The 15821-nt window shown below is 41.7% G+C and overlaps 1 protein-coding gene and 1 pseudogene across 5 annotated transcripts in view; both read right to left on the reverse strand.

The window, feature by feature from the left end:
• Positions 1-6473, reverse strand: part of TJP1 (tight junction protein 1) — a 248609-nt gene extending 242136 nt beyond the window's left edge. For 3 of the 5 annotated variants that reach the window (XM_044230314.1, XM_044230313.1, XM_044230310.1), the window contains exon 1: positions 6301-6384. In XM_044230314.1, the coding sequence (XP_044086249.1) occupies positions 6301-6362 (62 nt within the window). In that variant the 5' untranslated portion in view covers positions 6363-6384. Of the gene's footprint in view, positions 1-6300 lie in introns of all 5 variants that reach the window. The other 2 variants (XM_044230309.1, XM_044230308.1) reach the window with 1 other exon arrangement.
• Positions 6474-6814: 341 nt separating this feature from the next.
• Positions 6815-15821, reverse strand: part of LOC122894678 — a 51144-nt pseudogene continuing 42137 nt past the window's right edge.

Raw genomic sequence — 15821 nt, forward strand, 5'->3', positions numbered from 1 at the left:
CCAAGGAGTATTTTTAATCCTGAGGTCCCACACTCCCTCCACCTGAGTGTGTGGTCTGCACTGAATAACTCAGACTCTGGGATTTATTTCTTAAATATTTAGGAGAATGGTCCTTGACAACAGGAAAAGTTAAAGTTAGTAACTGAGATACAAGCATTTTGGATATTTTCCCTTGAACTCTGAGGAAATCAGTATTTAGCTTACAATGAAGTTTTTCTTTTCCTAATTCTTAATTCCATTTTATCATCCCCAGGGGATGACTGGGGAGAAAATTTCTCCTTCTCTCCACTCCCTTCCTTACTCCCCTAATGGGACCATGTGTGACTTGTGGGCATGGCCAGTGGGCTTAAAAGGCAGAAACCCAGGGTCCACCCTCTCGTTTTGTTTCTAACTCAGAAGTTTTGGCTCACAACTCTTTTTGACCAAGGTTCACTTGGAACAAACAATTCCCAAACTTACCTACCTCACCCATCTCTGATTTCTAGTGGAAAAGATCTCAATAATAATAAAGAATTGGGCAAAAACAATCAAGATGGTAAAAACAAAGCATTTACACAAGAACAAATTACCAAAAAAAATAACACCTAACAATCTTTCTACAAGATAGTAATTTTAAAATATCAGGATTTGATAGCCATAACCAACTCCAGATTAATACTAAGGGGTGATAGCAAAGCATCTCTACCCCTAACAAGAGGAATTACAAACAAGGGTTTAAGAACAGAGGCCTTGAGATACTACTAAGTACAGCAGGGCCACTGACTTCAGAAGGATACTGAATCCTTATGAAGGATGGTTCAGCAAAAGCTAGTAAAATGCTAATTTTTATCTATAAGTAACAGACTTCAGAAACCTCCAGAGTTTATATAAAAAGATTTATATAAATGGCCAGCCTTTAGTTGTACTTATAAATAATTGCCTATAATTTGCTCTTTAAAGAAACTAAGAAAGGGATGGATGTTCACTAGACTTATTGTACTAATCATTTTGCTATATACATAAATGCTGAATCATTATGTTGTACCCCCTCTAAGTAATAATGTCATATGCCAATCATACCTCAACAATTAAAAAAAGAAAAAAAGAAACCAAGAAAGGACTTGGATATTAGAGCCATACCCATCCCATCAGGGGAACCTCTGGGACCGATGAGGGGGCTATGCACCACCCATGGAGAAAAAACATTCCATAAGGCACTTTCCAGTTGATTTGTACTTGTTTTCAGTTATTCCTCCTTTCTAGACTGTCATGTCCCTGCTCAAATGTGTTTTTAACCCCAACAACTGGTATAAATCCTGATGTGTGACTCTGGGCAAGTCAATGACCTCATTTATAAAACTGGGAAAAATACAGCACCTACCTCATAGGGGTGCTGCAGGTTACACGGCAGTTGCTTGGAAAGCACTTACACTGGGCCCAGCAGGTAATAAGCTCAATGAATGGCAGATCCCCTTTTTTCTAGAATCTGTTTACTGGACAACTAAACTACTTAAATAAATGAATTGATGCCACGTGGCCTTGAATAATTACTGAATCAAACAACTGGAAGAAATATACTTAGAGGTATGAACAAAATGAAATGACACTCTTTCCCCTTCTAAGATCAGTGTACACATTCCTAACAGCACTCAATGCAAAAATCAGGACTGACAATGTAAAATTAGGATGAAACAATTATTTGGGCTTTACACCCACTGAAGAGCAAAGAGTTGGCCTCAGCACCTGTACTGAACCGTGCCCTTCCTCTCCACTCTCCCTGACCCCAGGAACCTGTGAATGTGACCCCATTTAGAAAAGGGGTGTTTGCTCATCAAAAAATGGGCAGAAGATATGAACAGACACTTCTCCAATCAAGAAATACAAATGGCTATCAGACACATGAAAAAATGCTCATCATCATTAGCCCTCAGGGAGATTCAAATTAAAACCACATTGAGATATCACCTTACACCAGTTAGAATGGCCAAAATTAACAAAACAGGAAACAACATGTGTTGGAGAGGATGTGGAGAAAGGGGAACCCTCTTACACTGTTGGTGGGAATGCAAGTTGGTGCAGCCTCTTTGGAGAACAGTGTGGAGATTCCTCAAGAAATTAAAAATAGAGCTTCCCTATGACCCTGCAATTGCACTCCTGGGTATTTACCCCAAAGATACAGATGTCGTGAAAAGAAGGGCCATCTGTACCCCAATGTTTATAGCAGCAATGGCCACAGTCGCCAAACTATGGAAAGAACCAAGATGCCCTTCAACGGATGAATGGATAAGGAAGATGTGGTCCATATACACTATGGAGTATTATGCCTCCATCAGAAAGGACGAATATCCAACTTTTGTAGCAACATGGACGGGACTGGAAGAGATTATGCTGAGTGAAATCAGTCAAGCAGAGAGAGTCAATTATCATATGGTTTCACTCATTTGTGGAGCATAACCAATAGCATGGAGGACAAGGGGCGTTAGAGAGGAGTAGGGAATTTGGGTAAATTGGAAGGGGAGGTGAACCATGAGAGACTATGGACTCTGAAAAACAGTCTGAGGGGTTTGAAGTGGCGGGGGGGTGGGAGGTTGGGGTACCAGGTGGTGGGTATTATAGAGGGCACAGCTTGCATGGAGCACTGGGTGTGGTGAAAAAATAATGAATACTGTTTTTCTGAAAATAAATAAATTGGGAAAAAAAATAAATAAAATAAAATAAAATAATAAAATAAAAAAAAAAAAAGAAAAAGGGTGTTTGCAGATATACTGAAGGGTCTTGAGATGAGATCATCCTGGATTATCCAGGTGGACCCCAAATCCAATGACAAATATCCTTAGAAGAAGCCAAGAAGACACAGACATGCAAAGATGGCCATGTGAAGATGCAGAGAGAGAAGGGAGGGATTCAGCCATAAGGAATGCCTGCAGCCACCAGGAGCTAAAAGAGGTAAGGAAGCATTCTCCACAAGAGACTTTAAGGGAGCATGGCTCTGTGGACACCTTGATTTCAGACTTCTGACCTCCAGAACCAGAGAATAAATTTCTGTTGTTTTTAAGCTACTGAGTCTGTAGTAATGTTACAGCAGCTCTGGGAAATACAGTGCCCTTCTGCTTCTTTTCAAAACCAGCAATTACAGAAGACCCCCCCCCCGCCCCCAGGAAGCAAGCCATATAGACTGACACCTACTATGGGGAGAGGTTTACAGGCCTGAGTTCCAGGTTCCTAAACACTAATGATTCAGAACCAAATACTGCAAACAGTCCTATTTCCTAAATTTCTTGGAGAAGGAGACAAAGAGAAGAATTACAGGCCGCTGATGCAGGTCTGGCTGTTTGTCTGGTTTAGTTTCCACCTAAACCAATACGCCATAAAGGATCTGCAGAGCCAGTCAGAAAGACAGAAGGCTACTCTCTAAAAGAAAGTTAAGGAACACAAATGGTCAAACTAGACAGAAATGTGGGACCAAAACACTGGATCACTCCCTCCTCTGCTTTACCTCCATTGGCATAAGCTTTGTAGGCATGTAGTCTTTCCATACACTGCAATAATTTAAAGAGAGAAACAGAGACAGCACCTTTATATAAATCCTCATTCATATAGGCCACAATCAATTATGACAGCATGCCCTCACATCTGTAAGTGGCAAAGCTAGGGCATTCCCAGGTCTGACAACCCTTGCTGATGTCTGCTACTGTGTCCCACCCATCACTCTGGAGTCAGAACCCATAGTTACATATCTTCTTGCCACATAACAGTGTCTTCTGTCTCAATCCTCCATGTCCCGTTGGCTCTGACACTGGCAAAATGGAATGTTATCTAGAAAATTAATTCCAGAAGATATAATAAATGAATCAAGCAGCACAATATTCTTCGACTTAAAAAAAAAAGGACTATATATATCTATGTTTAATGTACCATTCACTCTAGAGTTTCTGTAGCATATGCTCTTCACTTTGCCTCTATAGAAACTAGATTAACGTTTGCAAATTCCCTTAACATTGAGCAGAAATTTTGAAATGCTCATTTAATATTGTGTAAGAGTTAAACAAAAATCTTCCTGCCTTTTCCAGGCTGTCTCTTAGTAAGATGGTTTTTAATCATGGCCTCAGTTTACTGCCTGACTGAAACATGAATCTCTGGAGTATAAAAATTACCTGGAATTTATTTCTTTGTGTCCTCTCTTCACAAACTGTATTGAGGAATGTATTCAGAAACAGCACTCCATCAAAAAAGAATAAACCTCGTGTCCTGACTTGGTGGCTGACTGATACTAATATTCATGCCTAACAGCTCCTCAAGCACTATTCCCACATCTTAGTTTTTAAATTTAATATCAAGAAAATCTCCTTCCCAGTTACACATTACTAAGAATTCATTTAGCCAACATTTATCTTTTCAGAAACTATTTTGTACCAGATACCGGTTACAGGGGACTTAGTAATGAGCTAAACGGATAAAAAGTCCTGCCCCCATGCAACTTACATTCCAGTTGTGGGGGTTGGGGGGAGGAGAAACGTGTATGACAATTAAATAAAATATGCAGTGCTTTGTATAAGTGCATAAGTAAAATATGCAGTTGCTCAGAAGAAAAGCAGAGTGAGGGGAAAGACTGCTGGCGTTGATCTCTTTTTTCCTCCTGTACACCATCAACCTGAAAAGCCTTCTTCAAACATTACTACTTCTTGCTTTATAATAGTAGCACAGTCTTCCTATACTTGCTAAAATCTTCTTCCATGGACATTTCTTAATTACTGCCAACTATTCCTAGTCTAATCTTTGATGTGTTGTCACTTGCTGCTCTTCCAATTAAAATACCTTCTTCAGAATAAATTTTTTTCTTAAATGCATTTATTCAAGTGAGAGATAATGGGGGAGCGGCAGAGGGGGAGAGAGAAACTCAAGCAGACTCCATACTGAGTGCGGAACCAGAGGGGGGGCTGGATGCCAGGACCCCCAGGTCAGCACCCCAGCTGAAAGGAAGAGTTGGAGGCTTAACCGGCTGCACCACCAAGGCACCCCAAATCTCTTTTTTTTGAAGAAAGTGGTGGGTGAGGGCAGTGAGGAAGACACTAATATAAATTAAGGATCCATTATTATTCAGTCCGGCATCGTGGCAGGCACTTTGCATTCAATATCTCAGTTGATCTAGGTTATGACCCCATGAGTTAGATAATATCATTCTCACCCTACAGACCAAGAAACAGATACTCCAGTAACTTAAGGTCACACGGTAAGTGGCACAGCTGAAATTTGAACTTCTCTGCCCATCCATATATTTTGTTCTCACCTCCAAAATTCCCCATTATTGGCGTTCTTTTTTCAAAAAAGAAAACTCTTTTTCTTGGTTGCTCCATCTTTAGAGTCCTCGGATCACTCATTTCGCCTTAGATAGCAGAAACTACTTTTCTCAAACGCCTAAAAGCAGGCTCACTTCCTTTTCTCTGTAACCTTGAAATTAAATTCAATTAAAATTCAAGTGCGTAAATCTCTACGAACCTCACCCACCACAAATTTTAAAATTAAAACAGCCACTGAACAGCAAAGAAGTCTGGCATCTTTTTTCCTATAGTCACTATGCCTTTACTGGACTATTTCTTCTGTGGCAGAACCTTACACTTAAGTCTCAAGGCAACTGGAATACCCAGGCAGCCCACACGGGGATTCCATAGGCCACATTTAAACGCTAATAAAACGCCATACAACCCGATAGATAATCAACTGTGTACACCAAATCTGGAAAACTTCCAGACATGTTTCTTTTAAGGGCGATCTTTTCCCGTTACCCCAATAACAGTTTCCAGGTCAGAGGAACTGGAACGCGTGCAGATAAAATGCAGTCCCTGATAATGCCATTAAAACCTCGCAACTTGGTCCCCTCACCGTGGGAGCGGCTCGCCCTTCACTCTGTACCCACCGCAGATGGGTTTTGAGAAACAGCAGGAAACGCAGCGCTAATAAATCGTCCTGTGCCCGCAAGGAAGCCTGGCTGGAAATTCCGAGCCAGAACTGGCCGGGAGGCGACTGGAAGGACAGTCCCGGGCGGGAGACCGGTGCCCCGGTGCCCGTAAGCCGCCGGGTCCCCGCCCCTCCCTCCGGGTGGCGCGCCGCTCTGCGTGTCGCCGGGCACCGCCAAGGGTCGCGGCGGAACACGCCCGCGTGGGCGCGGGACGCGGCGGCGCTCGGCCCCAGGGGGTCCGAAATGGCTGCTGCGCCCCCCGGCTCTGCGCGCCCGTCGGGCCCGGCCGCAGGCGGCCTCACTGCCCGCCCACCCCGGCCCCGACCCCGCGCCCGCCGCGCCCGCCGCGCCCGCCGCGCCCTCACCACAGCTTCCTCTTGAGCGGCAGGAGGCTGCCGCGGTTGGAGGGGGTGACGCCGATGGCCATCTGCAGCACCGTCAGGTATTTCTGGTACTTCATCTTGTCCCCGCTCCGCTCGCGGGCAGGGCCCCGCCGCCGCCGCCGGCGCCGCAGACACAGCCCCTCCAAGCGCCGCATAGATCAGCTCTGGGCCATCCGCCGCCGCCACAGCTCCCGCCGCTCCCGCCGCCGCGGCCGTGCACGCCCGGCTCCCGCTCCCGCTCCCGCTCCCGCCGCAGCCGCTGCCGCCGCCGCCACCGCCGCCCTCGCCGCCGCCGCCGCCGCCGCGCGTGGCCGGGGCTCCCGCTCCCGCCGACGCCGTGCGTGCCCGGCCGCTCCCGCCGCCGCCGTGCGTGGCCCGCCGCTCCCGCCGCCGTCCGCAGCGCCCCCTCCGCCCTGCCGGCGCGGCCCCCGCGTGCGCCCAGGGCGTCCCGGGCGGCGGGCCTTGCGGGACTCGCACTCCGGGAGAGGCGGGAGCGCTAGGGCCGCCGCCCCCAGGCCGCGCCCCCGGCCGCCGGCCTCGCGGCCCCTCGGCCCACGTGCCTCAGTTTCCTCCGCGGCTGCCAGCAGCTCATTTCAACCGCCTAAAGCCCAGGAGAATCCCATGACAAGATTCCAGAAGAGAAAAAAAAAATGCTTTAATGTATAATTACCGGCTGATGGTTTGTAATCGTCAATTACGTGTTCTAGCCTAAGTCCCTGAAGATTTTATGTTTACATAAAATGCATCTCTACAAAATGCACGTATGTGTATACACGTACACATACCGTATACAATATATATGGTATGTATACCATATACATGATGTGTACGCAGTCTTCGTTTGCACGGTAGTCTGGAACTGTGGGAATGACCGTGAACCATGCAAAACTATCTTAATAATCAATGGGAAAATGTAAGATTTTCCATGACGTTTAAAAATTTTGTCAAAACATTCCGAACTCTCTTCAATGATGATTGTAAATGTACAAAGAAATGGGGGGGAAAAAAAGTAAAACTCATTTAATACACTGTAGTTTGAATACTACAAACATTGAGAATTAAACTGTTTCATATCTTTGTAAGAGAAACTTATCAAAAGTAACTTGAATAGTGCTGGTCTTCTGGTAGAATTTTTTTTTTTTTAAGATTTTATTTATTTGACAGACAGAGATCACAAGTAGGCAGAGAGGCAGGCAGAGAGAGAGAGAGGAGGAAGCAGGCTTCCCACTCAGCAGAGAGACCGATGCGGGGCTCAATCCCAGAAGCCTGCGATCATGACCAGAGCTGAAGACTGAGGCTTTAACCCACTGAGCCACCCAGGTGACCCTAGAATTGTTATATAGAGCATCTTTTCTGAGCCTTGGTAATGCATCATGTTTGGATCACTTTCAATGGTTTATCCTCTAAGTTTTCAATGTTGTGAAATATATCAGAGTTCCTTTAATGTGACATTCTCTGGAACATCCTCATCCTTTTTGTCACAACCACTCTCCCTCATCCTAGTTTATATTCAATTAATTCTTGCGGCTGCAAATCTGGAGTCTCTGAAAAGATGACAGTGTCAGTATTTTCACAGTTGCCTATTTTTTTCTACATTTACATTCCATGCAAATTTCAATTCACTTCCATCTTTTTCACTTTTTCCTTTGCTGCACTATCATCTTTGTTAACCAGTTCTCTTTCAGTTACCCATTTTTATCAATGCTCTGTGGATTTATCCCTGAGAGAAAAGGAGGCAACACAACTGCACACTTTGCTGTCATTACCTAAACTGTAAGTAGATGTGCAGTAACCAATCACTGACAGGCTTTGCAAGAACTGCTGTGATTGCTCACTGATTCTGATTCACATGTTATTTACATAGTGATTTTGTCCACTAAGGAGCTACCACGGAAGTTTATACTCAATGCATTTTCTCACAGTTAATATGCTGTGATAACTGAAATTTGAACCATATTGTTGAGCACTGGTGTTATTTAAGCCATAGTAGCTAATGTCAGGCACATCTGAACCTGCAAAGCAAAGACTGCCTCTGTGTGTGTGTGTGTGTGTGTGTGTGTGTGTGTATAATATGATATACGAAGAGTATGGATAACAAGATAACCTGTGCACCCACCAGGCAGAACTATCAAATGATAATGCCCTCCCTCCACAGTACATTCCCCCTGTACCTCTATTTAAACTCTATACAAGTTAATGAGTATGAGAAGATTAGAACAAATAAAAACAAAACAAACAAAAAATAGAACAAAATAAAAATCTCCTTCTAGTGGGCTTCAGTAGTAAAGCTCTTTGGAATCTACTTCACTTTTATGTATCCTGAAGACTTAGCTCTTGCCTAAAATGAAGAATTGGCAGATCTTTGACATTTCAAATATATATCCAAACATGGAAGAGGACCTTGGAGCAGAACTTTGGAAAAAGCATCAGGGTCTATACTTATGTATTCATCATTTTTTATGGACTTTTGTACCACCTTCTTATATTGCTTGTAAGATATTTGATGAAAATACTGCACTGTACTCAAGGATTTAGACAACTGGAAGCTGGGGGGATCAATTCAGGATAATGAAAGACAAAAATAAATCTGGTAGAAGCACTTCCAGAATGGCAGAAAATCTGCTTCTCCATAAAAAGGGAACACTGGCTAAAATTGTCAAAATCAACCTTCTTAGAACTCCAGAAATTAACCAAAGACTTGCAACAATCCAGAGAGTGTAGAGTGTATGTACAAGAAAAAGTATTGAATCTTGGTTAGAGCGGTGAGCTTTATAGTATTTGATTTGCTTAATTCACATCTCATCTCCAGCTCTGTGGTAGCCTTGTAAACCAACAGCCTTATAATACTGGTTTTGAAAACCAGTACGCTAGCAGCCACTGGAGGTGGCAGAATGGGTTCAGAGCTCCCCAAAAGCCCTATCCCCTATAATATAATGAGAACTATCACTATTTGACTTGAAAAGCTCCATCCATAAGGCTTGTCTTTGTTTGACCTGGCTTAGAACCTAGGAATATCTAGGGCATTTGTCAGAAACAATCAGTAGCAATTGTTTAACATCACAGCTGCCTGAGGTAGTGAAACTAGGTGGGGCTAACAAGAGGCCAATGAAAAGAACTGAAAGGACAGATGGGGAATGAGAGTCCATAGGAGGAAGGCCTGTGCACATATTCACCAAGTGCCTGATAAGGCCCTAATCTCTCACAACTGGCTGCATTAAGGTTCAGTAGCAAGCAGAAAATGAAAGCTAAGGAAGAGTTGTCAACTCTTCTTGACACAGTCTCTCAGCAAAGGCTGGGACACATATTGGTTCAAAAACATTTAGGGAAATTTCTGTCCAATAATTGGCTGACACTAAGCACCTGAGAAGAAATTTTGGTAGCCAAACATGACAAATAATTCAGACTTCACAGCAGTCACTGAACAAAAAATAACAACAACAAACACCACCAATAAACCTTGGAGTGGGACAGGAAGGATATAATTTCTAGAACTGCCATATTCTTTTATTCAAAATGTCGAGATTCCCACAGAAAATTATAGGACTTGGAAAGCAGCAGAATATGGCCAATATAAAGAAGAAAGCAGTTAGTAGAAATGGTCTTTGAGAAAACCCAGGCATTGGATTGATTGGACAAAGACTTTAAATCATCTATTATAAATATGTTCACTAAAGGAAATCATGTCTAAAGAATTAAAAGAAAATCTGAGGGACATCTGGGTGGCTCAGTATGTTAAGCGTCTGCCTTCAGCTCAGGTCATGATCCTGAGGTCCTGAGATCAAGTTCCACATGGTACTCATTGCTCAGCGAGGAGCCTGTTTCTCCCTTTGCCTCTTCTTTCTCCTGCTCCGCCTGTTTGTGTGTGCTCTCTCTCTCTGACAAGTTAATAAAATATTTAAAAAATAAAGGGAAGTCTGAGAACTACCCAAGTTCTTGTCTCACCAAATAGATAATATAAGGTAGAAATTTTTAAATTTAAATTTTTAATTTTTTTAAAAATAAAAATTTTGGAGTTGAAAAATAAGTATTCATTAGAAGGACACAACCACAGATTCAAAATAGCAGAATTAAGGGTGAGTAAATTTGAAGATAATTCAATTGAGATTATCCAGTGTGAGGAACAGAAACACAAAACAATGAAGAAAAATGAACAGAGCCCCAGAAAACTATGAAGAACCATTAAGCATACCAACATACACATAAAGTCCCAGAAGAAAAGGAGAGAGAAAGGGACACAAAGAGTATTTGAAGAAATGACTGAAAAATTCTCAGATTTTATGAAATTATATATATCTGCACATCCAAGGATTTTAAGTATGATATACTCAAGGAAATCCATACCTAGATACATAATAGTCAAATTATTGAAAGCCAAAGACAATGCAAGAATCTTGAAAGCAAGAAAAAAACAATTTATCACATATAAGGGATTCTCTATAAGATTAATATCTGACTTCCCATCAGAAATCATGAGGGTCAGAAGGGTAGAAATTTAAAGAGCTGAAAGAAAAGGACTCCAGGTGAAGAATTATATGTCTAGCAACATTATCCTTCAAAAGTGAAGGAGAAATTAAGGCATTTCCAGACAAACAAAAACTAACAAATCATCGCCAGCATACATTCATTACAAGAAATACCAAAAGATGGGGTGCCTGGGTGGCTCAGTGGGTTAAAGCCTCTGCCTTCAGCTCAGGTCATGATCCCAGGGTCCTGGGGTGGAGCCCCACATCAGGCTCTCTGCTCTGCAGGGAGCCTGCTTCCTCCTCTCTCTCTCTGCCTGCCTTTCTGCCTACTTGTGATCTCTGTGTGTCAAACAAGTAAATAAAATCTTAAAAAAAAAAAGAAATACCAAAAGAGTCTTTTAGGCTGAAATGAGAGGGTACGAGACCGTAACTTGAATCCATTCTTTCTTATTTCTGTGAATCCATACACAGAAATAAAGTGCACTGGTAAAGACAACTGTGCAGTTGAATATAAGAGAGAGTATAAAATATTTTTAAAATTTTTTATTTTTAAAATCTTTTAATTAAAATATTTTCATTTGGAACTTTTTTATACTTATAATGTATAAATATGTAATTTTATGGCAATAATAGCACAAAGGAGATAGGAGAGAATGGAGCTATAATGGAGCATGGTTGGTACTAATTCTACTTAGATTATTTCAAGTTAAAAAGTTAATGGTAGGGCACGTGGGTGGTTCAGTCAGTTAAAGCGTCTGCCTTTGGCTTGGGTCATGATCCCAGAGTCCCAGGATAGAGGCCCACATCAGACTACCTGCTCAGTGGGGATTCTGTTTCTCCCTCTCTTTCAGACCCTCCCCTCCCCAGGCCCCCAACCCCACTCATACTTTCTCTCTGTCTCTCTCTTGTTCACTCTTTCTCAAAAAAATAAAATCTTTTTTAAAAAGTTCATTGTAATCCTCAGGACAACCATTAAGAAAATAACTTTTTAGATTATAGAAAAAGACGCAAGAAGAAAATTAAAATGGTACATTCTAAAATCATAGCACAAAAGAAGGCAGTAATAGAGAAATGGAAGAAAAAAAAGACATTAGACATGTAAAAAGCAACTAGTAAAATGGCAGCCATAAATTCTACCTTATCAATAATTACTTTTAATGTGTATTACTAAACATTTCAATCAAAAGACAAGGGATGATGGGCACCTGGGTAGCTCAGTTGGTTAAGCGTCTGCCTTGGGCTCGGGTCATGATCTCAGGGTTCTGGGATTAAGCCCCATGTGGGGCTCCCTGCTCAGTGGGAAGCCTGCTTCTCCCTCTTCTCCCCATCCCTGCTCTCTTTCTCATTATCTCTGTCAAAAAAAAAAAAAAAATGGCAGAATGGATATAAAAACATGATCCGGGGGCACCTGGGTAGCTCAATTGGTTTGGTATCTGACTTTTGATTTTGGCTCAGGTCATGGTCTCAGGGTCATTGGACCTTGTGTCTGGCTCCACACTGGGCATAGGGTCTGCTCGAGGTTCTCTCTCTTCCTCTCCCTATACCCCTGTCTCTCTCTCTTTCTCTTTCTAAAACAAAACCAAAAACAAACAAAAAAACATGATCCAACTGTATGCAATCTATGAGAGACAGCTTTAAAGATACAAATGTGGGGTGCCTGGGTGGCTCAGTGGGTTAAAACCTCTGCCTTTGGCTCAGGTCATGATCTCAGGGACCTGGGATCGAGCCCTGCATCAGGCTCTCTGCTCAGCAGGGAGCCTGCTTCCTTCTCCTCTCTCTCTGCCTGCCTCTCTGCCTACTTGTGATCTCTGTCTGTCAAATGGATAAATAAAAATCTTTAAGAAAAATAAAGACACAAATGTGTTAAAAGTAAAAGGATAGAAAGACCTGTACCATGCAAAAAGTAAAAAAAGAAGGAGTGACTGTATTAATATCAAACAAAATAGACTTTTAGAATAAATTGTTACTGAACACAAAGAAGAACATTTATACTGACAAAAGAGTCCATCTTTCAAGAAAACATAACAATTAGACACATATATTCACATAAAAACTGAACACCAAAACAATAAAAATTAATAATATTGAAGGGGAATAAATAGGGAATTAAACAATAATAAATGAAGATTTCAAAAAATCCACCTTCTGTAATGGCTAGAGCAAGGCAGAACATCACAAGGAATTAGAAGACTTGAACACCACTGTGTTCAGATAGACCCAACACATCTGTATCACACCCAACAACAGCAAAATATACATTCTTCTCAAGTGCACATAGAACATTCTTTAGGATAGGATTGTACATTCAGCCACAAAACAAGACCTCAACAAATTTAAAGCGTTGAAATCATACAAAGTATGTTCTCCAACCACAGTGGAATTAAATTAGAAACCAACAACAGAAGAAAATTTGGGAAATTCACAAATACATGGAAACTAAATGAAACACTCCTAAATAACCAATGAAATGAAATCATGCAAGAAATTAGAAAAAATTTTTGATGAATGAAAAAAGTATAACATAAAACCTAGATGCAGCTAAGGCAGTGTTTAGAAAAAAATTCATACTGTGAACATAATATTGGAAAAGATAAAAGAGCTCAAATTTATAGTTCACACTTCCATCTTTACAAATTAGAAAAGAAGAGCAGATTAAACCCCAGAGCAAGCAAAAGGAAGGAAATAATAATGATTAGAGTGTAAATAAATGAAAAGAGACTAGAAAAAAATGATATAGAAAATCAATAAACAAAAGGTGGTTCTTAGAAGAGTTCAATAAAATTTTAGACGAATCTTTAGCTAAACTGACCAAGGAAAATAAAGATAGAAGATTTAAATTACTAAAATTTGGGATGAAAGAGAAGATATTACTACCAATCTTGCAGAAATAAAAAGCTTTATAAGGGAATACTATGAGTGATTGTATGCCAACAAGTTAAAAAACATAGGTGAAATGGAAAAATTGCTAGAAAGACCAGAGTACTGACACTAACTCAAGAGCACACAGAAAATCTGAAAATAACTATAACAAATAAAGAATTTGGATTAAAAAAAAACAACCAAACAAAAAAACCTTTCCACCTCAAAAAGCCCAAGTCCAGAGGACAAAGGTTGTATCAGTGCTGTTTACTGAAGCTCTAGTACCCAGAACAATGCCTGGTATATAGCAACACTCAATAAATATTTGTTGAAGTTGAGTGAGGGCATGAATATAAAGTGAAAGACTTTATGACTTTCTTTTCTTTTAAGATTTTATGTATTTTTTTTAAAGATTTATTTATTTATTTGACAGACAGAGATCACAAGTAGGCAGAGAGTCAGAGAGAGAGAGAGGAGGAAGCAGGCTCCCTGCTGAGAAGAGAGCCCGATGTGGGGCTCAATCCCTGGACCCTGGGATCATGACCTGAGCCGAAAGCAGAGGCTTTAACCCACTGAGCCACCCAGGCACCCCAAGATTTTATGTATTTTTTTGACAGAGAGAGCACAAGCAGGGGGAAGGAAGAGGCAGAGGAAGAGGGAGAAGCAAGCTCCCCACTGAGCAGGCTGCTGGATGGGCAACTCATCCCTGGCAACTAATCCCAGGACCCTGTGATCATGACCTGAGCCAAAAGCAGATGCTTAACTGACTGAGCTACCCGGCTCCCCCCTCCGATTTATTTTCCACCTGTCTAATAGATTGCAGTTGTGAATTGTATAGCACTTCTCTAAGAGAGGCCTGTGAATAATGCCAACATGCCTCACATCCTTGTTTACCTCAGCAACCACTTAAAGTCCGAGCCCCTCCAGTCAACCAGTAGCATCCAGATTTATTGCTTCATTCATCTCAGGTTAAGGTGACCCAAGTTCCATCCCTCCCAAAGCTATCTATCTGTTTTCTGGAATGCCCTATCTGTGAGCTAGCCCCAATCCCCCATGACCTTAGCACCTTGTTGGAATATTCTCTAGCTGCTATCCTTGCTTGCTGTCCAGCTATTCCCCCAAGTCAGTGTTTCTTCCTGCAGCCCTCTACAGCAGAAGGTGTTTTCTCTCTTGGACCCAACTTGCCTCAAGGAAGGAAAGAAGGTGGGGTAAGTTTCCTCCTTGCCAATACTGCCTCTTTTAAACCATGTCTTGCTCCTTTTCATACCAAAAACAAAACAAACAAGAAAAACCTAAAAACTGGACCTTCTGAATTTTATGTTCTTAATCTATACCATCTTCTCCCCATCTCTTCATTATCACATACTGACTTCCTCTCTTTTTCTATTCTGGCATACTTTTTAATGACTTCAACATCCATGTGGATGACCATCAAACACTTTGGGCTCTCAGTTCCCTGGCCTCATCTCTTCCAATGACTTTTTCCTTGTTCCACCTCAACCTCCCTCTCCTGTGGTCTTACCTTAGAGAACTGGCTTCACAAACTCAAAAGCCAATAGAGTAAGGCATTTACAACAGTCAAGCAGGCCAGGTGTTAGTCACCAGGGGTTGGTAGAATCTGTGACCTGCCTACCCTTTTAGAAAGGAGCAACCACTACCCAGCACCTGCCAACTGTTGTCACGTGGAAATATTACACCAGTATTTCCACTCCTTCCAATTCACATCAACAAAGATTTTTATGTCCTGTCTCTTAAATCTTGATATTAGCAACAATATGGACTTTCAGTTTTAAGACAGCAACATTAAAAACATTCCTTCCCTTTCTTCTCTTGAAAATCAGTTCAAAAGAACAACCCCAAGAAAGAGAAATAAAAATACCATCTTCATAGAAGCATGGAGATATTGGAAAACCTATTTCAGAAGTTGGAAAGCAGTGGAAGAACAGTAAATGTCTTAACAGTAGAGAGAGGACAAATCTAAGTGGTTGTTTAGGGGAATGCCATGGAGAGGGGAGCTCATTGTCACTATAGAACTGCAGAGATGCTAAGTACTAAATTGGAGGGACCAGGTACCACAAAAGATGTATGTAAATTGAGGGAGATGGGAAGCACTGAGACTAGGGTTTTATCTGAAAGCTGGAACAGAAACTGTTTTCTCTTAGATCCTCTCCTATCCCATTA

This window comes from Neovison vison, chromosome 13 (genome assembly GCF_020171115.1).
Source record: "Neovison vison isolate M4711 chromosome 13, ASM_NN_V1, whole genome shotgun sequence".
In the NCBI taxonomy this organism is placed as follows: Eukaryota; Metazoa; Chordata; class Mammalia; order Carnivora; family Mustelidae; genus Neogale; species Neogale vison.